This window comes from Pelodiscus sinensis, chromosome 2 (assembly GCF_052426305.1).
Source record: "Pelodiscus sinensis isolate ZL-2025 chromosome 2, ASM5242630v1, whole genome shotgun sequence".
In the NCBI taxonomy this organism is placed as follows: domain Eukaryota; kingdom Metazoa; phylum Chordata; order Testudines; family Trionychidae; genus Pelodiscus; species Pelodiscus sinensis.
Genome location: NC_143053.1, coordinates 241111214 through 241136953, shown reverse-complemented (window position 1 = coordinate 241136953; position 25740 = coordinate 241111214). Strand labels below are relative to the sequence as shown.

Genomic DNA, 25740 nt, shown 5'->3' with positions numbered 1-25740 from the left:
ATGTTTGGCTAGAGTTTCCCCTACAATATGTACCAGTTCCGACTTACATACAAATTCAACTTAAGAACAAACCTACAGTCCCTATCTTGTACGTAACCCGGGGACTGCCTGTATTACATTTGCTTCTTTAAATAAGCTACCAAACCTCAAAAATATGAATGCAGAACCAAATAAACAAGTAATAAATTCTAAAATATTTTATAATGGATGTACATGTTCACATATGTTAATAAATAAATAGGATTACCTGATCTGAAGATCCAAAATGATCTGTCTTTTATCCACATTTTCAGTGTACACTTTCACACCATTTATCCGAAGCGGCTGAAACAATAATAAAGTGTCCATTTAAAAAAAAGTTAAACCTTCTTCCAAAATTTGTCATATTTTGAACCTTATCTTTAACAGAAGGATATACAGGTTGAACCGCTGTAATCCAGGACTCCCTGGTCTGGCACTATCAGTCATCCAGCAAGACTATGGATGTTCCAGGACCAGAGAGTCCCAGTGGAGGGCTGGCATCTAGGCTCCCCCCACATCCGGTGCACTGTATCTCGGCCACCAGCCACAAACCAGTTAGGCCAGGAGCTCAGCGCGCCATAGCGAGGGCTGCCCAGAGGGGGCTGCCCAGTGGGGCCAGGAGCCCAGCATGCAGGGAACTGGATGGAGCTGGGCTGCCTGGCATACCAGGGAAGGAGGTGGAGGGACCAGCAGGGCAGCAAGGCTGGTGGCAAGGGGGAGTTGGCCAGGAGACCAGTGGCTAGTCCAAGGCTGAGGTGAGCTGGTAGCAGGGGAGTCAGATATGACTTCCCCGGTCCAGCAAATCCCTCATCCAGGACCAGCCAGGTTCCGAGGGTGCCAGACCAGGGAGGTCCAAACTGTAGCACTGTTGCATCAGGAATTCCTTACATATTTATTATCGGCATTATTTCATCAAAGCATTAGTAAAAATTCAATGTAAAACATAGCTGTCAAATTAATACTGTGAACTAGGAGTGAAAATTTATTGACCATGTACCCAGTTTAATCAAAGTGCTGCTATGCTGGACCATTTCTGGAAACAGTAGCCAAGGCTTAGATTTCGAGCTTTACTCACACATTTTATTTTCTGTTTGGCAAGGGACATCACTAATTCTTCCCAAAAAATATCCCATCACTTACTTTATCATGCTTGTGCAAACAACATTTTAATGGAAACCAATGAGAATCAGATCCAGTTTATAAAACTGCAACTCATTCATGCCAACTAGTGTGAGGAAACTGACAGAAACCTCAAGAATTTTTTTTCCCCACAGAGTCTGCAAAGTTTTCAGCTCTTGCTGATCTGAGAAGTGAAAGACTTAAGACCATATAGAAAAACAGTGCTTCAGCACAAGGACAATGTGCTGTTGTACACCAAGTCTGAGAATATTTAAGAAATCAGACTCAGATGAAACTGATCATATTGTTTAACATTCTGTTATGACAATGACTGTTTTTATGGATTTGATCTTGCCTGTTTGTGAGTGAGGGTGAATCCTCCTCTGAATCCTTTCTTACCACTCACAGCAAACTAGATCATTAGAACGAGTTCACTAACCAATATTTCCATTTTAGGTTTTTCTAAAACAGTGGTTCTCAAAGTGTGGTCAGGTGACTGTCTTGCAAGTGGTTCGCAGGCTTGGGGCTTTCCCCCTCCACTGCAGCAGGGGGCTTGTGCTGGCACTCAAGCCCTGCCCGTCCCACAAGGTTTGAGCACCAGCACCAGCTTCCTGTTGTATGGGGAAGGGGGGAGACACGTGGGCCAGATGCAGCTTGCGGAGGAAGGAAGTGGTTCCATGCAGTGCCCCTCCCCCAGCCGGGGATACGGCAGCACAGGAAACAGCTCACCTGGAGGCTTTCTCCACTGCTCCCATTAGCTGGAATCATGGCCATTGGTAGTAGCAGGGGGTGCTACCTGGGAGCATGGAGCCAAGTAAGCACCCCCCATCCCTCGCATACCCAGATCTCTATCCCCAGCCTGCTCCTGCATCCTACCTCCCGGCCAGATCCTGCACCGTTACCCCCTCCTACACCCATTTTTCATCATGGGCGGTTGACTGGTGGTCCCAGGAAAGGTCTGCGTTGAGGGGGCTGGGCCGTGTGCCAAAAAGCTTGAGAACCACTGTTCTAAAACAACTACCAAAAGCATATCATGAAAAGTCTCATCAATGGTATTTTAAACTTCACCTTTTTAGTGAAAAGGTAATCTTCCGAGACACTGAAGTTGCTCTAATTTAAATGGATGTTATAATTCTATATTGTATTAAAAGGATATGCTGGAATTAATTATGTAAAAATACATGCTCTGTATCTTCCACTCTAAAGGTCTCTCAACTCTTGAATGGTATGTATTCTTATGAGAGAAGATAAAGACTCATTTTGCTATAGCCTCTTTAGGTATTTGTAAGCATGTTAATTTTGCCCATGAGCAACTCCTCTGAGGGCCTGACCCGAACACTGACTGTGAAAGTCAATATAAACATTCCCTCTGATGTCAATGAGCTTTCTGTTTAGAAATAATAATTATAAAGCAGCTTTCATTAAAATGTGTCTCAAAAGGGATCTCGTTTCTGCTGTCACTCACTTCTGGTAAGAAAGTTTCAGCTATTTTGCAGAGAGCAACACTACACAAGAAGGAGGATCAGTACAGGAAGTGAAACACTACACAACTGAAGCTGCAGGTAAGTTTTTATATATACAATTTAGTTATCTGAAATGGATTTTAGCCAGAATATACGGGTTAACCCCCAGGATTCTTTATCTTGTCTTTATTCCATCCCTTATCAGAGCCTCAGTTTTGTGTTCCAAATGAAAAAAGTGTTCAAAATTAAAGGGCTCTATTCCTGCCCTTTATCAAACACACCATATTCAGGTACTGATTCAATACTGACACAGATGGAAGATTCCCCACATACTAATTTACTAACATCACTTCCTGGGTTTTACTTTCCTAGCTCTTTTCAATCTAAAAGCTGATCTTGCTCATTATTTATATTAGAAATGTATCTTAAGGCCCCAGCTGAGATCAGGGTCTTTTGAGTTAGGTTCTGTAAAAGCACATACTAAGAGTCTCTGTTCCAAAAAGTTTACAACCTAAATAGACAAGACAGATAAAAGGTGGAGTTCAGAAAGCATTATTATTCCCATTTCACAGATTTTTTTTAAACAAAGGCCAGGAAGACTAGCTGACATCCCCAGTGAACTGTGGCAGTGAAACTCAGATCTCCTGAGTTCCCAAGGAGAAAAGTAGAAGGGAGCACTTTGAAATCCCCAATGGAAACCATTCTTCAGAATCACGCTAGATGGGAAGAACAATGTAGGACTAGTTCACAAAAAAATTATAGGCGACGCCCTCAACTGCTCTACAACTCAACTTGACACAAATGGGCATAGCCATATTGGTTGTTCTAACCTGCTCTTGAATTTTCCCAATCTGAAATGCTACTGGTCATGCTAGCCTTTGTTGTAATTCAAAGCAGCTTCATAGCAGCTCTTAATTTTATTTGGCTGGACCAATCCCAAAGGTATATTCCACAGCTGAGGACTGCTAGAGGGCAACATGCTCTGGCCATGCTATGCCTTCTCTGCATAGCGAAGATTAACTCTTGCCAGAGGAAACGCCAGCTGTCCAGTTAAGGAAGCTATACCGACCATTTGTGCCACTGGAATACTGACACTGCAAAGGAGCCAGTGTAGGGCCAGAATCTAATCCTTGTAATGATCAGAGCTGCAGTTTTAAGGAATGGAAATACAAACAAACCAGAACTATCAAAGAAGTAATCTCTTGAAAAGCTCCTGACAGACCAGGAGCAAAGCAGTTTTAGTGTTCTGCAACTTTATGAGTTAAAGTAGGAACATGAATTATAATCCTATTCTTAAAATTTAACGCAAATATATAAGCAATACTTCATTCTCTCTAGATTAGATTGGAAGTACACTATGAAATATTTTTTCTAAATGATTACCTCTATATTTGAGCTTCTCTTATGAGATCAAATTCATTTACTCATTTAAATTCACTGAAATCATTAAACATGAAAAACATTAAACATGAATAGAGCTGTACCAAATTCAGGGCCATGAAAAACATGACACAGACCATGAAATCTGGTCTTTTGCATGTTTGTTCCCTATACTATACAGTTTTCACAGTAAGAGACCAGCATTTCTCAAATTTTAGTGGCCCTGATCCTAAGGGGAGTTGTGAGGATTACAATGTTATTTTAGGGGGACCACAGTATTGCCACCCTTACTTCGCAACTGCCTACAGAGCTGGATGGCCAGAGAGTGGTGGCTGCTGAGGGCCCATACCGAACTGTGCCATCCTTACTTCCGAGCTGCTGCTGATAGCGACTCTAGTTTCAGGGCTAGACTCTCGGCCAGCAGCTGCCCAGAATTAAGGGTAGAAGGACTAGAACCCCCCGTTACAAACTTGAGACCTCCCTCACAACTCGACATAGTAAAATTTCAGATTTAAATAGATGAAATCATGAAATTTATTACTTTTAAAATCCTCAGACCGTGAAATTGACCAAACCAGATTTTGGCTTTAAAACACTGTGAGACTCATGAAAAGGCAAAAATTAGTATTTGTTCAGTATAAGGGGAAAGAACACTGCAAACAACAATTTTTGAATGCTCAAAAAGCTTTTTACACAAATTCTTATATAAATTTTACAAGCTTTTTTTATTTATTTTTTCCTCACCATAGTTACATTACACACTAGCAATCAGCCATCTACTCGACCACCGGGAGACATTAATTGCCACACCCACACAAGCCTAGAATGAGAATTCTCCTGTTTAAGAAAACAAAGGTGAGACTAACTCCTTCTTCAAGAACATCACTCACAGTAGTCTTGTACTTTACTATAGATAATCAGCTTGTCACGGTACTCATGCTCACAATGAAGTCAAATGCCTTACACTAGACTTCTTTGCCCAAAACTGGTTAGCAGTGGGATCAGCAGTGATAACGCTAGTATAAACAACGAGGCATCTTGTGGCACTTTAAAGACTAACAGATTTATTTGGGCATAAGCTTTCATGGGTAAAAACCATGTCCATACATCTAACCAAAGTGGGTTTTATCCAAGAAAGTTTATACCCAAATAAATTGGTTAGTTTTTAAGGTACCACAGGACTCCTCTTTGTTTGTGAAGAGGCAGACTAACATGGCTATCCTGCTGAGATTTGTCACAACGCTAGTATAGACAATATACTAGCAAATTAAAACCTCTCCTTGTTATATATTTTTAAATTAACAAAACAATAAGATTTCTTCATCTAAAAATGTCATTTACACCCACTGAGTTAATTTAAAAAGTATTCTTGAGAGGCTTACATTTAATTATGTTTATATCAGAAACCTTTAAGATTAAGGATTATCATCTTTGCTATTCACACATATAAGGGAAAATCTTTACACAACAGAGATGCTAGCTCAAAGGGGAGCAGGGATTCGGCTTCCTTGATCACGGGGTGCTCTTCCAGGAAGGACTGCTTGGCGGAGATGGAGTTCACCTTTCCAGGAGCGGGAAGGCCTTGTTTGGACACAGACTGGCTAACCTTGTGAGGAGGGCTTTAAACTAGGTTTGTCGGGGGCAGGTGAGCAAAGCCCACAGGTAAGTGCTGAATGTGCGGGACTGGGAGATGGGTTGGAAATGGGGGGGACTACGGCCTATAATGGCAAGGAGAAAGGAGGGTCAGGGCACAACAGGGAGGCACGATCAAATCAGTATCTTATATGCCTATATACAAATGCGAGAAGTATGGGTAATAAGCAGGAAGAACTGGAATTGCTAACCAATAAATACAACTATGATATCATTGGTATTACAGAAACCTGGTGGGATGGGACGCATGATTGGAATATTGGTATGGAAGGGTACGGCTTGCTCAGGAAGGACAGACAGGGAAAAAAGGGAGGAGGGGTTGCCTTGTATATTAAAAATGTACACACTTGGACTGAAGTGGAGATGAACGTAGGAGATAGCTGTGTAGAGAGTGTCTGGGTTAAGCTAAAAGGGGTAAAAAACGAGGGTGATATCATGCTAGGAGTCTACTACAGGCCACCTAGCCAGATGGAAGAGGTGGATGAGGCCTTTTTTAAACAATTAACAAAACTATCCAAAGCCCAAGATTTGGTGGTGATGGGGGACTTCAACTATCCAGACATATGTTGGGAAACTAACACAGCCAGGCACAGGCTATCCAATAAGTTTCTGGACTGCATTGGAGACAACTTTCTGTTTCAGAAGGTTGAAAAAGCTACCAGAGGAGAAGCTGTTCTGGATTTGGTTTTAACAAATAGGGAGGAACTAGTTGAGAACTTGAAAGTGGAAGACAGTATAGGGGACAGTGATCACGAAATAATAGAGTTCATGATCTTAAGGAAAGGTAGAAGGGAGACCAGCACAACTGAGGTTATGGATTTCAGGAAGGCAGATTCTGATAAGCTCAGAGAACTTGTAGGTAAGGTCCCATGGGAAGCAAGACTGAAGGGAAAAACAACTGAGGAGAGTTGGAAGTATTTCAAAGGGACGTTGTTAAGGGCCCAAAAGCAAACAATTCCGCTGTGTAGGAAAGATAGAAAATATGGCAAAAGACCAGCTTGGCTTAACAAGGAGATCTTGCATGATCTCAAAATAAAAAAGGAGTCATATAAAAAATGGAAACTAGGACAACTAACAAAGGATGAATATAGGCAAGCAACACGGGAATGCAGGGGCAAGATTAGAAAGGCAAAGGCTCAAAATGAGATCAAACTAGCTACAGGCATAAAGGGAAACAAGAAGACCTTTTATAAATACATTAAAAGCAAGAGGAAGACCAAGGACAGGGTAGGCCCACTGCTTAGTGAGGAGGGAGAAGCAGTAACAGGAAACTTGGAAATGGTGAAGATGCTCAATGACTTCTTTGTTTCGGTCTTCACCGAGAAGTCTGGAGGTGTGCCTAACGTAGTGAATACAAGCAGAGAGAGGGTAAGTTTAGAAGATAGGATACACAAAGAACAAGTTAAAAATCACTTAGGAAAGTTAGATGTCAGCAAGTCACCAGGTCCTGATGAAATGCATCCCAGGATACTCAAGGAGCTGATAGAGGAGGTATCTGAGCCTTTAGCTATGATCTTTGAAAAATCATGGCAGACAGGGGAGATTCCAGAAGACTGGAAAAGGGCAAATATTGTGCCCATCTATAAAAAGGGGAATAAGAACAACTCAGGAAACTACAGACCGGTCAGTTTAACATCTGTCCCAGGGAAGATAATGGAGCAGGTAATTAAGGAAATCATATGCAAACACTTGGAAGGTAATAAAGTGATAGGGAATAGCCAGCATGGGTTTGTGAAGAACAAGTCATGCCAAACTAATCTGATAGCTTTCTTTGATAGGATAACGAGCCTTGTGGATAAGGGAGAAGCGGTGGATGTCATATACCTAGACTTTAGTAAGGCATTTGATACGGTCTCGCATGATATTCTTATTGATAAACTAGGCAAATATAACTTAGATAGGGCCACAATAAGGTGGGTGCATAATTGGCTGGATAACCGTAGTCAGAGAGTTGTTGTTAATGGTTCTAAATCCTGCTGGAAAGGGATAACAAGTGGAGTTCCTCAAGGGTCTGTTTTGGGACCCGTACTGTTCAATATCTTCATCAATGATGTAGATATTGGGATAGAGAGTACGCTTATTAAGTTTGCAGATGATACCAAACTGGGTGGGGTTGCGACTTCTTTGGAGGATAGGGACATAATTCAAAATGACCTTAGCAAGTTAGAGAAATGGTCAGAGGTAAAGAGGATGAGGTTTAATAAAGAGAAATGCAAAGTGCTCCACTTAGGAAGGAACAATCAGTTCCATACATACAAGATGGGAAGCGACTGTCTAGGAAGGAGCATGGCGGAAAGGGATCTAGGGGTCATAGTGGACCACAAGTTGAATATGAGCCAACAGTGTGATGCTGTTGCAAAAAAAGCAAATATGATTCTAGGTTGTATCAACAGGTGTGTTGTAAGCAAAACTTGTGAAGTCATTCTGCCGCTCTACTCTGCACTAGTTAGGCCTCAGCTGGAGTACTGTGTCCAGTTCTGGGCGCCACATTTCAAGAAAGATGTGGAGAAATTGGAAAGGGTACAGAGAAGAGCGACAAGAATGATTAAAGGTTTAGAGAACATGACCTATGAAGCCAGGCTTCATGAACTGGGCTTGTTTAGTTTGGAAAAAAGAAGATTAAGGGGGGACATGATAGCGGTTTTCAATTATCTAAAAGGGTGTCACAAGGAGGAAGGAGAAAATTTGTTCCTCTTGGTTTCTGAGGACAGGACAAGGAGTAATGGGCTTAAAGTGCAGCAGGGGAGGTTTAGATTGGACATTAGGAAAAAATTCCTAACTGTCAGGGTGGTCAAATATTGGAATAAATTGCCAAGGGAGGTGGTGGAATCTCCCTCTCTGGAGATATTTAAGAGCAGGTTAGATAGACATCTGTCACGGATGGTGTAGACGGAGCTTGATCCTGCCTTGAGGGCGGGAGACTGGACTCGATGACCTCTCGAGGTCCCTTCCAGTCCTATTATTCTATGATTCTATGATTACATTTGCCTCACAACACACAATTTTTATTTTATTTAATATTTAGATTACGGTAGCATTCAGCCGCCCTAATCAATACTTCATTGTGGTGGGGCTGCACAAACACATTCAAAGACACAATTTCTGCCCAGGATAATTTATAATTAAATGTCACAAAACAGGCTTCACTTGTATAACTTATGTTAAAGGAAACACAAGAAACAGATATATTTAAAAACTCATGTTGGAAGAAACTGACCTGGTGACCTATATCAATCTTTGTGAAACTGAAGGTACTAAGATGGTTGTTTGCTCCTCTCACAGCTGGTTCTATCGTTTCTCTAAAAAGTTTCACGATAAACTGGCAAATAAAAGGCCACATGTGTTTTACAGTCTGAGGAGAAAGAAAGAAAGATTGCATTGAACTGTTAAAAATGTACACATTTGCTTTGTTTCAAAAAGAGTAAATGGAGAAAGTCGTCAAAGCAAAAGATTTTTTTTAAATACAGTACAACTCCTCTCTCTGCTATTCACCATTTGGCAAGAAAGACCTCACTTCTGCATTTCATACCTCTTGGAAAAGCTTTCTTTCATCAACATCTTAATTCTCCATACATTTTCATCTCTCATTTGAGAACTTTTTTGTCCATTTTTATACATAGTAATTTCTCTGTTCTATTTACTATTACTAGAATATTATTTTGAGATACACTTTGAACGAAAGATACACCAATTCAAGAAGCTTTGTTCTGTACTTGATTTTATTTTACACACACACAACATTAAAATTCTGTTAAAAATAAATGTAAAACTGGTTTATTTGTGTATCGTACCTTAAGACAAAGGTAAATTTATGCTAAGCATGCACAGTTGACTGTCCAAAATTAAATTACTTTTTGTTCAAGAATGGCAGATCATGCTTTAGTGACATTACAACAGTGTCACAATTATAAACTAAAGAAAGACTGTCTTTTTTACTCAAATTCTATTTAGTATGTGAGGTAAAGACGTGTATGTTGATCAACAGCATAAACATCAAATGTAGAAACACAATAAATATTTTATCCTCATGTCCCACAGCTATCTGAAAGAACACCTTACCTTATTTAGCCACTCTGCCCTTTCTGTATCTGGAAAGTGAACCTAAAGGACAAAGAAAAAAGAAAAAAAGGCAATCATTACCAACACGCTTTAGTTAATGAAAATGCAATGTAAAAATGACAAGTAGATATGACAAGGTAAGGCTTAATATAAATGTAATATCTGAAACCGGCACAAAGAACCAATAATTATCAAGGATCTAAGAGTCATAGTAAGAATGTATAAATATAGTTAAACAGTTGAAGTAAATGTCAATTAAAAATATTAACCAAATAAATACATGCCTATGTACACTCCATAATACAGGTGTGTAGGAAGTATTGTTTTCACACAGTGTAAATGATAGTATGAGACCAATAAACACAACAGTTAAGCCCATGGCAAGATTAGTCAATATAACAGATCTCTAAAGTTTTAAGGACATTTACAAGGGTAACTCCTCTTTTGGGTATTTTGTGAGAGACCCTAGAATACTATCTGATGACTCTAAAAATGACTTGTTTGGTGGCTATTAATATTAAGACTCCAAAAAATTGAAGTAAGAAAGAATGAGGAATGTCATTGGAAGAAAAAAGAACCATAAACAAAACTTAGGGTTTCTACTTTTGAAAAAGAATTAAGCAACTACGGATGTTAAATACATGCCATTCATGCTCTGCACTGCTTCCGTGGAACAAGGATGAACTGATTACACAGGTATTTCAAAACATTTAAATACATTTTTTATGTATATGTTGCTAGTTCTTTACATTGTTCTTAACATATAGTCTAAAATTGCTCCTGTTCCTACCTCCAAGCTTCAGAGGTAGGAAGACTTTATCTGGGCCAGTAGGTGAAAGAATTGCCTTGGCCCCTATAAGGACTGACACACACAGCTCCATAGCCCTCGTCATGGGCCGCTCAGCCTTCTTGTGACCTTTAGTTCTGTGGCTGATTGTTTGGGGGTGAAGTTGTCCTGCACCAAAGAGAAAGATGTATAAACACTTTCCCCTGACCCCACATGCAGGTTGGAGATTCCCAGGAATATCAGGGTGACCAGTAAGAAACTGGCTGCAAGTCACCCCAAAAAGTGTAGCAGAGGCAGCCAGCAGAACAATACATGGGGCACCCGTAGTGACTTATGCACAGTCGGGCTCACAGCTTTCCCCTCTTTGCGGAGATGACACCAACTCTGACTGGCTCTTCCTCCTAAATCTCCTTATGAGGTCCAATGGAAGGTAGGGATGTTAAATACTGAGTAATTGACTAATTGAATAGTCCATTCATTTTGCATCAACTATTCTATTAGTTGATGGGCGCTTTTGCCTTTGAAGTGTAGGCAAAAGCTTCAAAGGCAAAAACACCGCATGGAGTCCGGAGTCAGCTGGGGAATCCGCTGACCCTGGGCTCCATGCAGCGCTGCCGCTTTGAAACGCCCTCGGGAGCCTGGCGTCAGTCTCCTCGCAGCACTTCAAAGTGGCAGCACCCCATGGAGGCTGGGATCAGCTGGGGATTCCCCCACTGACCCCGGGCTCCATGCGCCACTGCAGCTTTGCAACGCCATGGGGAACCCAGCATCAGGTTCTACATGGCGTTTCCAAGCGGCAGTACCTCAAGGAGTCCGGGGTCAACGGGGAAATCCCCAGCTGATCCCACGTTCCACACAGTGCTATCGCCTTGAAACATTGCATGCAGCCTGGGTACCCCCTTTTCTCCCTCCCCGTCGCTGCCTCTTTCTGATAGAGGCAGTGAAGGGGGGGAGCAACTAGTTGACTAGCCTGTCAACTAGTCGTTCACATCCCTAATGGAAGGCTGTCTTAGTGGACAGCAAGGTAGGATAAGGTACTATTTAGTCTGTTAAAGTGAAGTTCAGCAGAAAGGCAGGAGTCAGCGATGATGGCCAGCGTTCCCTCTATGGTTTTCCACCCATGAGCAGAGTGAGTTTTGTCTTGTGCACCAGTATGGAGTTTATGTCTGCTTGTTCAGATGTGTGCCACTGTGGCACCCAAGTTAATAATAAATATCTTATAAACCTCTCCCTTTTCCCCTTTCTGCCATGTCTCCCATCCTCCTCTTGCCCCACCTGCTTCCCTGGTGTTTGCTTCTGCCCCCACCCCTTCTCTCACCCTCTTCTGCTGTCCTGGCTCCTGCCATTCTCACTCCCCTCAGCCCTTTGGGGACCTGCCTCCCTTCCCATCCTTCTTGACCCCTGCACCTGCCCTTCTCTTTCTCCTGTGCCCAGTCCTCCTCTAGCCCCATTCTGATCTGTAGCTGCCCCCTCCATCCCCTCAAATAATGCCTCCCTCTAGACACCTGCCCTGCTTTCCTCCTCTGTACTCTGCTGCCCATCCCTCCCCTCCACATGTCTGCCCTTCTGCTTCACCCCCACAATTCCCTGGCACTTGCACTTTCCCTTATCCCTGCACCTTCCTGGTGCCTCCCCCTTCCTTCATTGCCCCTGCCCTCCTTCTCCCTGATGTCTACCCCCTCAATACCCTCTGACCCAGGTCTCCTCATGCCCCTCTATGCCCTCACACATGACTTTCTCCATCTGCTGCCTTTCAACCTCTTTTCTCCTGGTACCCACTCTTCCCCTCACCTTTTCCTCCCTCTTGCCCCCATTGTCCCTTCTCTTTCCTCTCCCAGCATCACCCTGTCCCCTCCCTTATTGCACCCCCACTGACACCTTCTCTCTCGTCCCCCCTCCTGTCCTTTTCCTCATTGTCTCCTCTTGACCTCCTGGCATTTGTCTCTCCTTCACCCTTCCCCTTGGTGTATGCTCTGGTTCCCCCTCTCCTCCCCCCTTCCCTTTAGTTCTTCCTCGCCCCTTCCCTAACTTTCTACCCTCAATGGAAAGCAGTTTGCAGTTGCTGGGGCCAGAACAATGGTGCTATTTTTAGTACCGCTGTCCCAGACCCAGAAGCACTCACAGCTCCGGTCCCAGCTGCTCCCGAGGCGGGACCAAGTGCCAGGCCTGGAGCAGAAGCCACTCGCAATGCTATTTTTAGTACCGCAATCCTGGTCCCTGTGGGACCTCAGTACTAAAAACAGCACCGCGGGCAGCTCCGGCTCCAGATGGAGTAAAGCAGCAGCCGCATGCAGCCCGTTGTGGTAAGGCTGCCCCTGCTGGAACAGCCTCACCTCGCACACAATAGGGCAGCCGCCTACTTCCAGGAACCCATCAGGCTACTGGCTGCCAGCACCACCACCACTCCTCTTCTGTTCAAGCAGGAAGGTGAGTAGTGAGTGCTACTGTGTGGCTCTTAAAAGGACGTGGGTGGACCTAAATTTTTTAGTGTGCAGGCACACAGGTGTGCAGCTTAGCCACTTAGCTTGGCTAGTGGGCTCCAATTCCACTAGTAGTTTTTCAAAGCATGTTGTAAATTTTTTTAGAAGCTTGTAAGAAGATACCTGGAGCCAGAAGAGTGAGAAAATGAATGATCGTTGAGTGAAGATACCAAAAATGCCATATATGCCACAATTATTTCAAGTGGTGGCAGAAAACATTGCTCTGATGGCCTCTGTTTTACCTCTTCTCATGTGAATATATGTGTGTGATTTTGACACAAGAAGTTAAGTGGCATTTTAAAAGTTACAAATATTGACCCATCCAAATACTGGGAATCCTTTTACTCCAAAGAAAGCATTTTTTTAAACATATCACCAAAATTTGTCCAGTATGACCATGACAGTTATTAGATCTATCCTAGAATTGTTAGCACTGGTAGACTTTTCTGTCTTTTTGTATAAAGATGTTTGTTCTTTAAATAAATCTCTGAACCTCACAATGATCTACCTAAAAGCCTATTTGTTCCAAATAGATGTCCTACTTAAAGAGTTTAAGTTCCTGAAAATTATTAATGATTAATATTTATGTTCCTTTGTACTAGACTATAATATTTTATTCATGAAGAATTCAATAGATGGGCAAGCTAGGCTGGCTTAGAGGCAGACAACTAGGAAATCAAAACTTAAATGTCTCTACAAAAAGAGTCTAGTACAAATATGTATGTTTGAATTTGTAACAAAATATAAATTGGGGCACACATATATATTTCCTGTTTACACTAAATAAGAACTTATAATTAATTAAACACAGAACTTTTATTCAATATTTGCCTTATGAGAGTTCTCAAAACCAATACTCCTTCAGAAGGTTGAAAGGTATAAAAACAAAAGAAGAAAGGAGGAATATTTAGGGGAGGGTTTTTAAATACCTTTTTTTTTTTTGCTTTCCTTCAAAGAATATGCTATTGATCTTTGCTGATGCAAGATATCATCACATTACGGCAGATGGACAAAATAATATATGTAGCTATTTTTTAATCCTAAGTTCCATTCCACACTATTGTTTGTAAAAAGTTGAACAATTCTCCTTTCTTCATACATGCTCTCATATTCCTTCTATAGGCACTGGAACTAGATGTGCTGAGGAGTGCTACTTGAAGTGGTTTCCATCACATACAGCAAGGGTGGGCAATATTTTTTGGTGGGGGGGGGGGCACTCCAGGATTTTGGAAAGTGGTCAAGGGCCACAATTTTCTGTGGAGAAGATATGGGGACCAAGGTTGGGTGAAGAAGAGCACATGGGGTAAGGGACTGGGGTGCAGAAGACGTTGTAAGGTCTGAGAGGGAGTTTGGGTGAAGGAGGGGGTTGTGAACTGTGTTAGGGGATTGAGATGTAGGATCAAGGAGGGAGTATGGGTGCAGGAGAGGATTCTGGCCTGGGAAAGGGGCTCTAGGAGGAGGTGCAAATTCTTGGAGGGAATTGTGATCTGGTAGAAGGGGAAAAAGGGGTGAAGACTACAGAGAGTTTGGGTGGTAACCTGGTGCTGGGAATTGAGGTGCAGGGTCTGGGAGGGTGTTTGGGTACAGGGGAGGATTCTGGCCTGGGGGAGGAATGAAAGAGAGAGTAACAGAGCCTGGGAGGGAGTTGTGACATGTAGCAGGGGTTGTCGAGGGTTTGGATGGTGACCTGGAAGAGAGAGTTGGGATGTCGGAGGGGCAGGAGTACCAGAGGCAGGCTTTGATTGAGAAGCACTTACCTAAGCCAGCAGCCCTGCAGCACCCCCAATGCAGACTGGGCTCCCTGCCTGCTGCAGCCCCAGATCATTTTAAACAGCAGGACTGTTCCCTCCATATGGCACTCAGCTCCAGGTAGGGAAAGATGCTTGTGCTGCTCCCATCCCCCACGCCAATCTCTCAGCTCCTATTGGCTGTTTTTTTCCAGCTAATAGGACCTGAGAGATTGGCTGAGGTCAATTACTATTGGCCGGTTCTTTCCAGCCAATAGGAGCTGAGGATTGGGCTGGGGGCCGGGAGACCACACAAAGCCTCCCCCCTCCATGCACAGCAGAGAACCACACTGACTGTGCTTTAAACCACAGTAGCTGCGTGCCTGAAGGTCCCAGCAGGGTGGTCCGTGATCTGGATACATTGGCTTGGCAGGCCGGATCCGGGCCCTGGACATATTTTGCCCAGCCTTGATATACTAGGTTTACAATTTGGTTCAATGGCTCTTAGCACCTCCATTATAAAAATTGTGCCAGCTCCCCCAATTTCTTCCTTCAAAGTTCTATTTGTCAGAGATACCATGAGCTACTAATGTAATCTAAAGAAGAGTAGAAGGGAGAACAGCTAAATTGAGACAATAGATTTCAGGGAGGCAGATTTTAGTAAGCTCAAAGAGCTGATAGGTAAGGTCCTATGGGAATCGAGACTGAGGGGGAAAACAACTGGGGAGAGTTGGCAGTTTTTCAAAGGGACATTAAGGGCACAAAAGCAAGCTATTCCAATATGTTGGAAAGATAGAAAATATGGCAAAAGACCACACTGGCTTAACCACAAGATCTTGCATGATATAAAAATAAAAAAGGAGTCATATAAAAATGCAAAGTAGGACAAATTACAAAGGATGAATATAGACAAACAGCACAGGAATACAGGAGCAAGATTAGAAAGGCAAAGGCACAGAATGAGTTCAAACTAGCTACCGGAATAAAGGGAAACAAGAAGACTTTTTATAAATTCATGAGAAGCAAGAGGAAGACCAAGGAGAGGGTAGGCCCACTGCTCAGTGAGGAGGGAGTAACAGGAAACTTGGAAATGTCAGAGATGCTCAATGACTTCTTTGTTTCGGTCTTCACCGAGAAGTCTGAACGAACGCTTAACATAGTGAATGCTAGTGGGAAGGGGGTAGTTTTAGAAGGTAAAATAAAAAAAGAACAAGTTAAAAATCACCTAGAAAAGTTAGATGCCTGAAAGTCACCAGGGCCTGATTAAATGCATCCTAGAATACTCAAGGAGCTGATAAAGGAGGTATCTGAGCCTCTAGTTATCATCTTTGGAAAATCATGGGAGACAGGAGAGATTCCAGAAGACTGGAAAAGGGCAAATATAGTGCCCATCTATAAAAAGGGAAATAAGAACAACCCAGGAAATTACAGACCAGTTAGTTTAACTTCTGTGCCAGGGAAGATAACGGAGCAAGTAATTAAGGAAATCATCTGTAAACACTTGGAAGGTGGCAAGATGATAGGGAACAGCCAACATGGATTTGTAAAGAACAAATTATGTCAAACCAATCTGATAGCTTTCTTTAATAGGATAACGAGTCTTGCGGATAAGGAAGAAGTGGTGGATGTGGTATACTTAGACTTTAGTAAGGCATTTGATATGGTCTTGCATGATATTCTTATCAATAAACTAGGTAAATACAACTTAGAAGGGGCTACTATAAGGTGGGTGCGTAACTGGCTGGATAACTGTACTCAGAGAGTAGTTATTAACAGTTCACAATCCTGCTGGAAAGGAGTAACAAGTGGGGTTCCGCAGGGGTCTTTTTTGGGACCGGCTGTGTTCAATATCTTCATCAACGATTTAGATACTGGTATACAAAGTACGCTTATTAAGTTTGCAGATGATACCAAGCTGGGAGGCGTTGCGACTAATCTGGAGGATAGGGTCTCAATTCAAAATGACCTGGACAAATTGGAGAAATGGTCTAAGGTAAATAGGATGGAGTTTAATAAATGCAAAGTGCTCCACTTAGGAAGGAACAATCAGTTTCACACATACAGAATGGGAAGCGACTGTCTAGGAAGGAGTACGGCAGAAAGGGATCTAGGGGTCACAGTGGACCACAAGCTGAATATGAGTCAGCAGTGTGATGCTGTTGCAAAAAAAGCAAACATGATTCTGGGATGCATTAACAGGTGTGCTGTGAGCAAGACACTAGAAGTTATTCTTCGGCTCTAGTCTGCACTGGTTAGGCCTCAGTTGGAGTATTGTGTTCAGTTCTGGGCACCGCATTTCAAGAAAGATGTGGAGAAATTGGAGAGGGTTCAGAGAAGAGCAACGAGAATGATTAAAGGTCTAGAGAACATGACCTATGAGGGAAGACTGAAGGAATTGGGTTTGTTTAGTTTAGAAAAGAGAAGATTGAGGGGGGACATGATAGCAGTTTTCAGATATCTAAAAGGGTGGCATAAGGAGGAAGGATAAAACTTGTTCATCTTGGCCTCTGGGGATAGAACTAGAAGCAATGGGCTTACACTGCAGCAAGGGAGGTTTAGGTTGGACATTAGGAAAAAGTTCCTAACTGTCAGGGTAGTCAAACACTGGAATAAATTGTCCAGGGAGGTTGTGGAATCTCCATCTGTGGAGATATTTAAGAGTAGGTTAGATAAATGTCTATCAGGAATGGTCTAGACAGTATTTGTTCCTGCCATGAGGGCAGGGGACTGGACTCGATGACCTCTTGAGGTCCCTTCCAGTCCCTGGTATTCTATGATTCTATGAATCTCCTCTTTCAAAGTCTTCCAAATACAGTTGCTTAGATGTCTATCAATAATACACCACTACACCAACTATTTTATTTAATAACTAGTCCTGGGGCAGGATGTGTGTGAATAACCACACAAATGTTATTAAATCAAATTTCTGTGTTAACTGTCATTTTTCCATTTAGACAAGATGTGTCAAACATCCTTGACAAAAGATTGTGGTTTTTGGCTTACACATTGCCTATTCAGATTCTTTAGCATCTACGTTTTTAAGGTTGCAGACCTCACCTTTCAAACTGATGCAATGCTACTTCCTGAATCTGCAGATCCACTGACACAATGGCTCCAAGAATTCTCCCATGCCCTATTAGTTTTACCAGTGTGTTACCTCTAAAACCAGATGTTGACATTTTAATTAGCAGTACAGGTTGTATCTCCGGACCAGAGATGCTTCTGGAGCAGAGAGTCCAAGGGCCTAAGAGCAGGAAGGCCAGCCTGGCAGGACATCGGAATCAGCAATCTAGTTGGGGGTAGTGCAGGACCAGGGCCAGAGCCCTCCAGCAGCCCCCACAAGTGCAGGGCTGGGGTCAGAGCCCCGCAGTTGCTCCCAGCTGCACAGTGGAGCCACAAGGCAGAAGCCGGAGCCTGTGCCACCAGGGAGCCAGCAATAGGTGGGTAAGCAGCCCAGCCCGGTTGGGAGGTAGGGGAGATACCAGGGTTTCCTGCTTGGGCAGCCTGCCAGCAGCAGGTGATAGGCTTGGGGGCCAGTGGCAGGAGACCTCCCCTCGTCCGGAAAATTTTCTTGTTCAGGACTGGTCAGCTCCCAATGCCAGACCTGAGGTCCAACCTGTATTAGTTATTTAAGTGCTGACCATTTGAGCAGATGGAATAAGGGCAAGAATTTTCATAGAACAGGGATTTGGAGATTCTGCAAGTAAGGGAGAACAAAAACAATAAGGAGTGGAAAGTAGAAGAACAGAAGTAGAAAAATAAAGATAGGGAAGGTAGAGCAACAATTGGCAGAAATAAAAGTGTCCCTAAAGGCGAGCATAATTTTCCCAGAGCGCGCTGCTTGGTAAGGTACTAACCAAATAAATAAGTCTAGATATTACACCAATTTCACCATTGCTCTTTTTGCAAGAGTCTCACTGACATCCATTATGGATTGAGAAGTATATATCTTGTTCACAAAATATAATCCAAATTGGAATTTGGCCTGCTCCACACACATGTTTGACATCCCAAATTTGGAGCATAAGACCATTAATGCATGGACCATGCCACTTCCGTATTTTGAACAATTCTAAACCTACAGCTGACATTCAACTAAATTTGAACTTTGTGTTCAATGCAGCATTTCTGTCTCCTGTTCCATCCAGTCTCTTTTTGCATGCCTCTCCCACATCAATCTCCCTCCTATGTATGTTGCTTTCTGAATTATGCAGGATAGCTACAGAAAGGTAGGAAAGATAAAAAGAAGAGTGAGAAATCCAAACATACAGGATTAAATTCTTTATAAATTCTCTCAAATTACAATAAAATGTGTACATTAAGCCTTGCTTAGCAGGATATTTGTGCGTGTCTTACAAAAACGGCTTCATTATTTTTAATACTTGTACTAATCATATATAATGTGTGAAACTGTAGTCCTTTAGATGTCCCTTTACTCATCATTGCAACACTCTAAAAGTGAAGCATAAACATACGGAATTTATTTCCACACTTGCACCCTTTAAGATCACGATCTATTTTTTTTAAGTCCCCAAAACATAAAGAATACACTTTGGTCAAGCACAGCTATATATGACACACACTCTGAATCAACTTTCTTTGTTTTTCCCTTTACCCCCAGAATATGAAGTCTACTAACTGTGGAGGACTCCCAGCCCAGGCAGGCCAATACTTTGAATTGATGGTTGAATTTTACAGGTTCTACTATTTTGTGTTTGGAAGCTCCACAACTAGACTTATGGCCAGTCAAATCTTTCCCACTTCCTGCTTAGTTCTGAATTTAGGATGAACTAATTTTTTCTGCCAAAACCAATTAAAAACTAGAAGCAGAAAAAGGAATGCAACTCCCTGATACATATTTGCTGTCAGCATTGTCAAATCTCACTTCACTATTAAACATAATTAGTAAACATTCGCATGTGGCTACAGGAAACAGTAAAAAAAAAAAAAAACGAAAAATAATGATATGTCAAAGAGATAGTACATCAGAGGAACATATCTCCTAGTCTATAACAAATCTGTGCATGTCACAAAAAGAAAGCACAAGGCAAAGGAGCTTTGCAAGCAGTGAAGTGAAACATTTTCCTGGAAATGGTTTTGCATAGCTCAGCACAAGGGAGTGCTTGATAAACTGCTAGATTTAAAACATGAGCTGCAATGCGGTGACTGGTTGATGCTGACACTCTATGTCACAAAAAACACTTTGTACCTTATGTTGTTACCTTTGTCATCAGTTTTATTTAAAAACGTGCATTAGTGAAACATATAACATTATATAATTCTCCTACTTTGGAAAACTCAATGATATTTTTCAAAAACATTTGGACACAAGTATAAGTTCTCAGCTACCAGGTCTATTCCATAAAATGGAAACTTCATCACTGTAAACCAAATATTTTTCAGTGATCTACATAAGCATAGCATCACCACTGATCACATCAAAGAAATGAAAGCATCACAAAAAGAAGAACATCATGGTACCATTTAATGAGCATTATGGTTAAACTAAGCACTTCTTTAAAGTCAGGATAATAAATGGTTATAACTCTGAAACTTGAGTGCTTATTTTTCGCTTCTGGAACTTGAAAGATTTAAGAAACTATTCTACAAATTAATATTAAAAGCTGCATCAGTACATAAGCAGAATATGAAAACAATTTTCCCTCTAGAAGAACAAGGAAGTGTTTTCTACATAGGTACCCATAACTAAATAAAGCTAGTTGTTAGTTTTCAGAAAATAATTTCTTGTGATGAGATATGTCTATATTAATGATAATAAATATTTTCTAAGTAGACAAAAACTGGCAAGGTTAGCACAGGTTTCTTCAGGAATTAATGAACAGTCTCAGTGTACAATGACACTGACTTGTGTTAACACCCACTAAATTACCAAAATTTAAAAAATGAAGTTAGTTTCTTCCATTTATGCTAATTGTTTACTTTATGCACAAAATGAAAGAAAGAGAGGGTTACTCACCTTGTGCAGTAACAGAGGTTCTTCAAGATGGTTGTCCCTTTGGGTGCTCCACCTTAGATGTTTGGGCGCTGCTGCACGCCTAGTTGGAGATTTTTGGTAGCAGTGCCTTCTGGCGAGCTTTGCATGTAGAGCAGACAGCACACGTGGTGCTGCCACTACACATGCGCAGCAACAGTCCCCTCAGCAACTCTTCTGCCCCAGAAGGAGAAACTAACAAGTCCGAAGCAGAGGGGAGGAAGGAAGCACCCACAGGGACAACCATCCTGTAGAACCTCTGTTACTGCACAAGGGGAGTAACTCTCCCTTCTTCTTAGAGGAGTGTCCCTGTGGGTGCTCCACATTAGGTGACTAAGAAGCAGTCCCGTTGATGGAGGTGGGGCTTCAGTTAGATATTACAATGCACAGCAGCTAGGACGGTGTGTCCAAAGTGGATACCAGGGGAGGGGTGACTGTCCAGAGCATAGTGTCTAGCAAACATGTGAGCAGAGGACCATGTTGCTGATCTGCATATGTCCATGAGTAGGATGTCATGTATGTAGGCTGTAGAGGCTCGCATGGCCCTGGCTGAATGCACCCATAGCTGAAATGGAGGTGCTTGGCTCTAGGTGGAATAGGCTAGTTTGATAACCTAGATATTCTCTAGGTGAAAACAGGCATGCCCATGGATCTCTCTGTGGTGGAGACAAATAACCTGTTTGTCTTATGGATCGGTTTAGTTCTGTTCAAGTAAAAGGTAATCGTCCAACAGACATTGAGAGTGTGCAATGCAGCCTCTTTGCTATTGGCGAGAGGCTTGGGGAAGAAAGCAGATAAGTTTATGGGCTCATTACAGTGGAATGGGGTGGGGACCTTCAAGAGGAACTTAGGGTAAAGACAAAGAACAACCTTGTCTTTGTGGAATACCCATGAAAGTAGGGTCTGCCATGAGAGCCCCAAACTCACTAACTCTCCTAACTGATGCAACGGCTACCAATAAGACCCCCGTTGAAGTCAGGAAAATGCGGTGGCTCCTCCAGTGACTTAGGGGATAGGGCATTAGCCTCTGGATTTCAGGGTGATGTGTCTGAGGTTCCCACCCAAATTACTCAGAGAGGTGGCACAAACCAGGAATCATCTGTCCTAGCTCATGCCAGGTGTTGTTCCCTTCCCCCCCGCCCCCGCCACTGCACTTCTGCTTTTTAAATATATTAAGAGTCAGCAGCCTCTTAATACATTTAAAAAGTAGAAACACAGGATTGGGCGTGAGCAGAGAATCAGCTGATTCCTAGCTAGTGCCTGGGTCCCCGCTATCCCCCTGCCTCCCCTGCTCCCTGTGGAGACAGTGCTGGGGGGAATCAGCTTTTAAGCCCGCTCCCCCCAGCACCGGCAGCGGCTCCCCCAGGGGGAGGAAGTGACTAGTCGAGGGAACTAGTCAACAATCCGATAAGCTTTTGCTTATTGGATAGTCGACTGGTCACATACATCCCTACTGTGCATGCATAATGGCAGCACCGTGCAAGCTGTCTGCTCCACATGCGCAGCCCACCAGAGGGCACTGCTACCAAAAATCTCTGACTAGGCACACAGTGGCACGCAAACACATAAGGTGGAGCACCCACAGGGACACTTCTCGAAGAAGAAAAATGAAACAAGATGGGTAAATTTCATATTTTGGTTCTCATGCACTAACATAATGCAACTGAATTTAGAATCACAGCACCGCAAACAAATTTTCTGTTAGGTTCACAAAAGATTTTCTCATCACAGTACATTTATCATATCTTCAACACTAATCCATCCTGCTTCATCTGAAAAACCTAAATTTTGAGAAGAAACTAAGAGTGTTCCTTTAAACTGCCACTGTTAGGCTAATTTGTTAGTGTGCTTTAGCCCATGCAGCTTTCATTATACAGGCAGTCCCCGACTTACGCGGATCCGACTTACGTTGGATCCGCACTTACAAACGGGGCTTTTCTCGCCCCGGAGCTCATGGGTGGCGGGTCGCCACCCGTGTCCTCCGGGGCGAGAAAAGCTTCTCCTGGTCTCCCTGGTCTGATGGGGGGGGGGTCCAGCGGCTTTGCTGGACCCCCCCAGCAGACCAGGGGGACAGGAGCAAAGCCACAGAGCACGCCCGCAGCGACACAGCCCAAGCGCGCCCGGGCGGTCCCGCTGCAGGCGTGCTCCAAGGCTTTTCTCCCCGTCTCCCTGCAGACCAGGGAGATGGAGAGCAAAGCCGCGGAGCACGCCCGCAGAGGGACAGCTCAAGCGCACCCGGGCTGTCCCGCTGCGGGCGTGCTCTGCGGCTTTGCTCTCCGTCTCCCTGGTCTGCAAGGAGACGGGGAGCAAAGCCTTGGAGCACGCCCGCAGCGGGACAGCCCGGGCGCGCTTGGGCTGTCCCGCTGCGGGCGTGCTCCTCGGCTTTGCTCCCCGTCTCCCTGGTCTGACCAGCAGACCAGATAGATGGGGAGCAAAGCCTGGGAGCTTGCCAGCAGTGGGACAGCCGCGGCGCGCCTGGACTGTCCCGCTGCCCGCGTGCTCTGTGGCTTTGCTCCGCATCTCCCAGGTCAGCAGACCAGGGAGACGGAGCAAAGCCGTGGAGGACTTGGGCGGTCCCGCCACCCCCGTCTCCCTGGTCTGCTGCGGGGGGGGGGTGCAACTAGTGCCACCCCCCCGAGCAGACCAGGCTTTTCTTACCTACCCGTGGGGTAGAGCAGCTGGGGGCTGCCGGGTTGGTCCCGCAGCGCCGCTCCGGACCAACCCGGCAGCACCCCAGCTGCTCTGCCCCAGGAGTCCTGATTCAGCCGCTGCTGGTCAGTTTCAGCAGCGGCTGAATCAGGACGCCTGGGGCAGAGCAGCTGGGGTGCTGCTGGGTTGCTCCAGTAGCGCCAAGGAGTCGCGCTACTGGAGTAACCCAGCAGCACCCCAGCTGCTCTGCCCCAGGCGTCCCCAAGTCAGCCGCTGCTGAAACTGACCAGCGGCTGACTACAGGAAGCCCGAGGCAGAGTTGCTCTGCCCCAGGCTTCCTGGAATCAGCCGCTGATCAGTTTCAGCAACAGCTGACTTGGGGACGCCTGGGTTTCTTAAGTTGAATCTGTATGTAAGTCAGAACTGGCATCCAGATTCAGCCGCGGTTGAAACTGATCAGTTTCAGCAGCAGCTGACGCCAGTTCCGACTTACATACAGATTCAACTTAAGAACAAACCTACAGTCCCTATCTTGTACGTAACCCGGGGACTGCCTGTAAACTAATTAGGAGAATTTAAGATGAAGATAATCCTGGTATGAATAGAGACTTGGAAGCACAGCAAATGGAATTTAAATACCAATGTACCAACTGATTACTATAAAGCTAGCCAAAGAGAGAAGGAACTCTCTAGATTATAAGGGAAAATCCACAAGAGATATCCTGTTGCCAACACTAAAACAGTATACCAGAGTAAAAGGGTGAAATAGTTTTACATAATAATAAGGGCTCAAAACACTGCCAGGAAGTTATCCATACTGGTATCTGCTGCTAAGTTAATTTTTTCAATTACCACTTGGTTAATCTCATTCTGCTTCTGTCTACCCTCTTTTCTTCTGCATGGATGTGTGTATAATATCCTAAAAATGTCTAGTGTCAGTTCCAGAAGACACGCATCCATTCTGCTTGATAACAATCCCAAGCAGTGCAAACTGACACATGTTCATTTTCACCATCCAAGTCTGATACCACGAACAGAAGCTTGATTTTCTTTTTTGGTGGTTCGGCTTCTGTAGTTTCCATATTTGACTCTTGCTCTTTTAAGACTTCTGAAAACATGTTCCAGACCTCATCCTGCTCAGATTTTGAACTGCACTGCACTTCAGATAATTAAACCCTGAACTGAGTGCTTTAGCTATTTTTAGAAATCTCATATTGGTACTTCTTTGCATTTTGTCGTATCTGTAGTGGAAGTGTTCTTAAAATGAACATGTGCTGGGTTATCATCCGAGTCTGCTATTACATGAAAGATATTACAAAATGCAGGTAAAACAGAGTAAAGGACATACGGTACAATTATCCTCTAAGGTATTCAGTCATATTTAATTAACACATTATTTCTAATTGAGCATCATAAGCATGGAAGCATCTCATCTAGAAAGGTGGCCGATGCATGAAGGGACATATGAATGTTCAACATATGTGGCACCATGAGCAGTTGGTGAAAGTAGGGCTGGGGGAGATCAGCCTCCAGCTCCACCCCAACCCTGCCCCCCATGGGAACCAAGCTGCCTCCTCGCCCCCCAAGAGGAGAGGAGAGACTCTCCAGCCTGGAACTTGGGAAGGAGGGGAGGTGCATGGCTCCAGCCTCCCTGGCCCCGGAGCACAGGGAGGGCACATGGCCCCAGCCTCCTCAGCTAGGAGCACGGGGAAGCTGGTGCTGGGGACAGCAACACTCTGCCCCTAGAATGCCTACGGTAGGCGTTCTGGGGTGGAGTGTTGGCAGGGCCAGGCTGGCAGTTTGGGAAGGCTGTGCCTTCCCCTGCTGCTTATACTGGATGCCCATGTAAATATCTTGCAACACCAGCTACATAACAGCCATGCAAACACCTGTTCTCACTTTCAGGTGTCACTGTAAATAAGATTCAGAGGGGTAGTTAAGTTAGTCTGTAACAAGAAAAACTTAAAAACAACAGACAGTCTAGAAGCACTTTAAAGATTAACAAAGCATTAGATGGTATCATAAGCTTTCGTGGGCACAACCCAACAGGCAGTGTTATATTCCATAAATGTAAAGAAACTTATTTGTTTTAGGGTACGTCTAGACTACATGCCTCTGTCACCAGAGGCATGTAGATTAGGCTACCCGACATAGTAAAATGAAGCAGCGATTTAAATAATCGCCGTTTCATTTAAATTTACATGGCTGCCGCGCTGAGCCGACAAACAGCTGATCAGCTGTTTGTCGGCTCAGCGCGATAGTATGGACGCACGGGTGTCGACATCAAAGGTATCTGTCGACCACCCATGTAAACCTCCTGTTTGTCGGCTCAGCGCGGCAGCCATGTAAATTTAAATGAAGCGGCGATTATTTAAATCGCCGTTTCATTTTACTATGTCGGGTAGCCTAA

General features: G+C 43.7%; 1 protein-coding gene across 6 annotated transcripts in view; it reads right to left on the bottom strand.

The window, feature by feature from the left end:
* ESYT2 (extended synaptotagmin 2) overlaps positions 1–25740 on the bottom strand; it is a 179546-nt gene that overhangs the window by 114834 nt on the left and 38972 nt on the right. For 5 of the 6 annotated variants that reach the window (XM_089776777.1, XM_075922735.2, XM_075922736.2 and 2 more), the window contains exons 2-4: positions 9696–9737; positions 8854–8988; positions 248–324 (exon numbers count right to left, since the gene is read on the bottom strand). In XM_089776777.1, coding sequence (XP_089632903.1) covers positions 248–324; positions 8854–8988; positions 9696–9737 — 254 coding nt within the window. Of the gene's footprint in view, positions 1–247; positions 325–8853; positions 8989–9695; positions 9738–10485; positions 10608–25740 lie in introns of those variants that run through there. The other variant, XM_089776778.1, reaches the window with a different exon arrangement.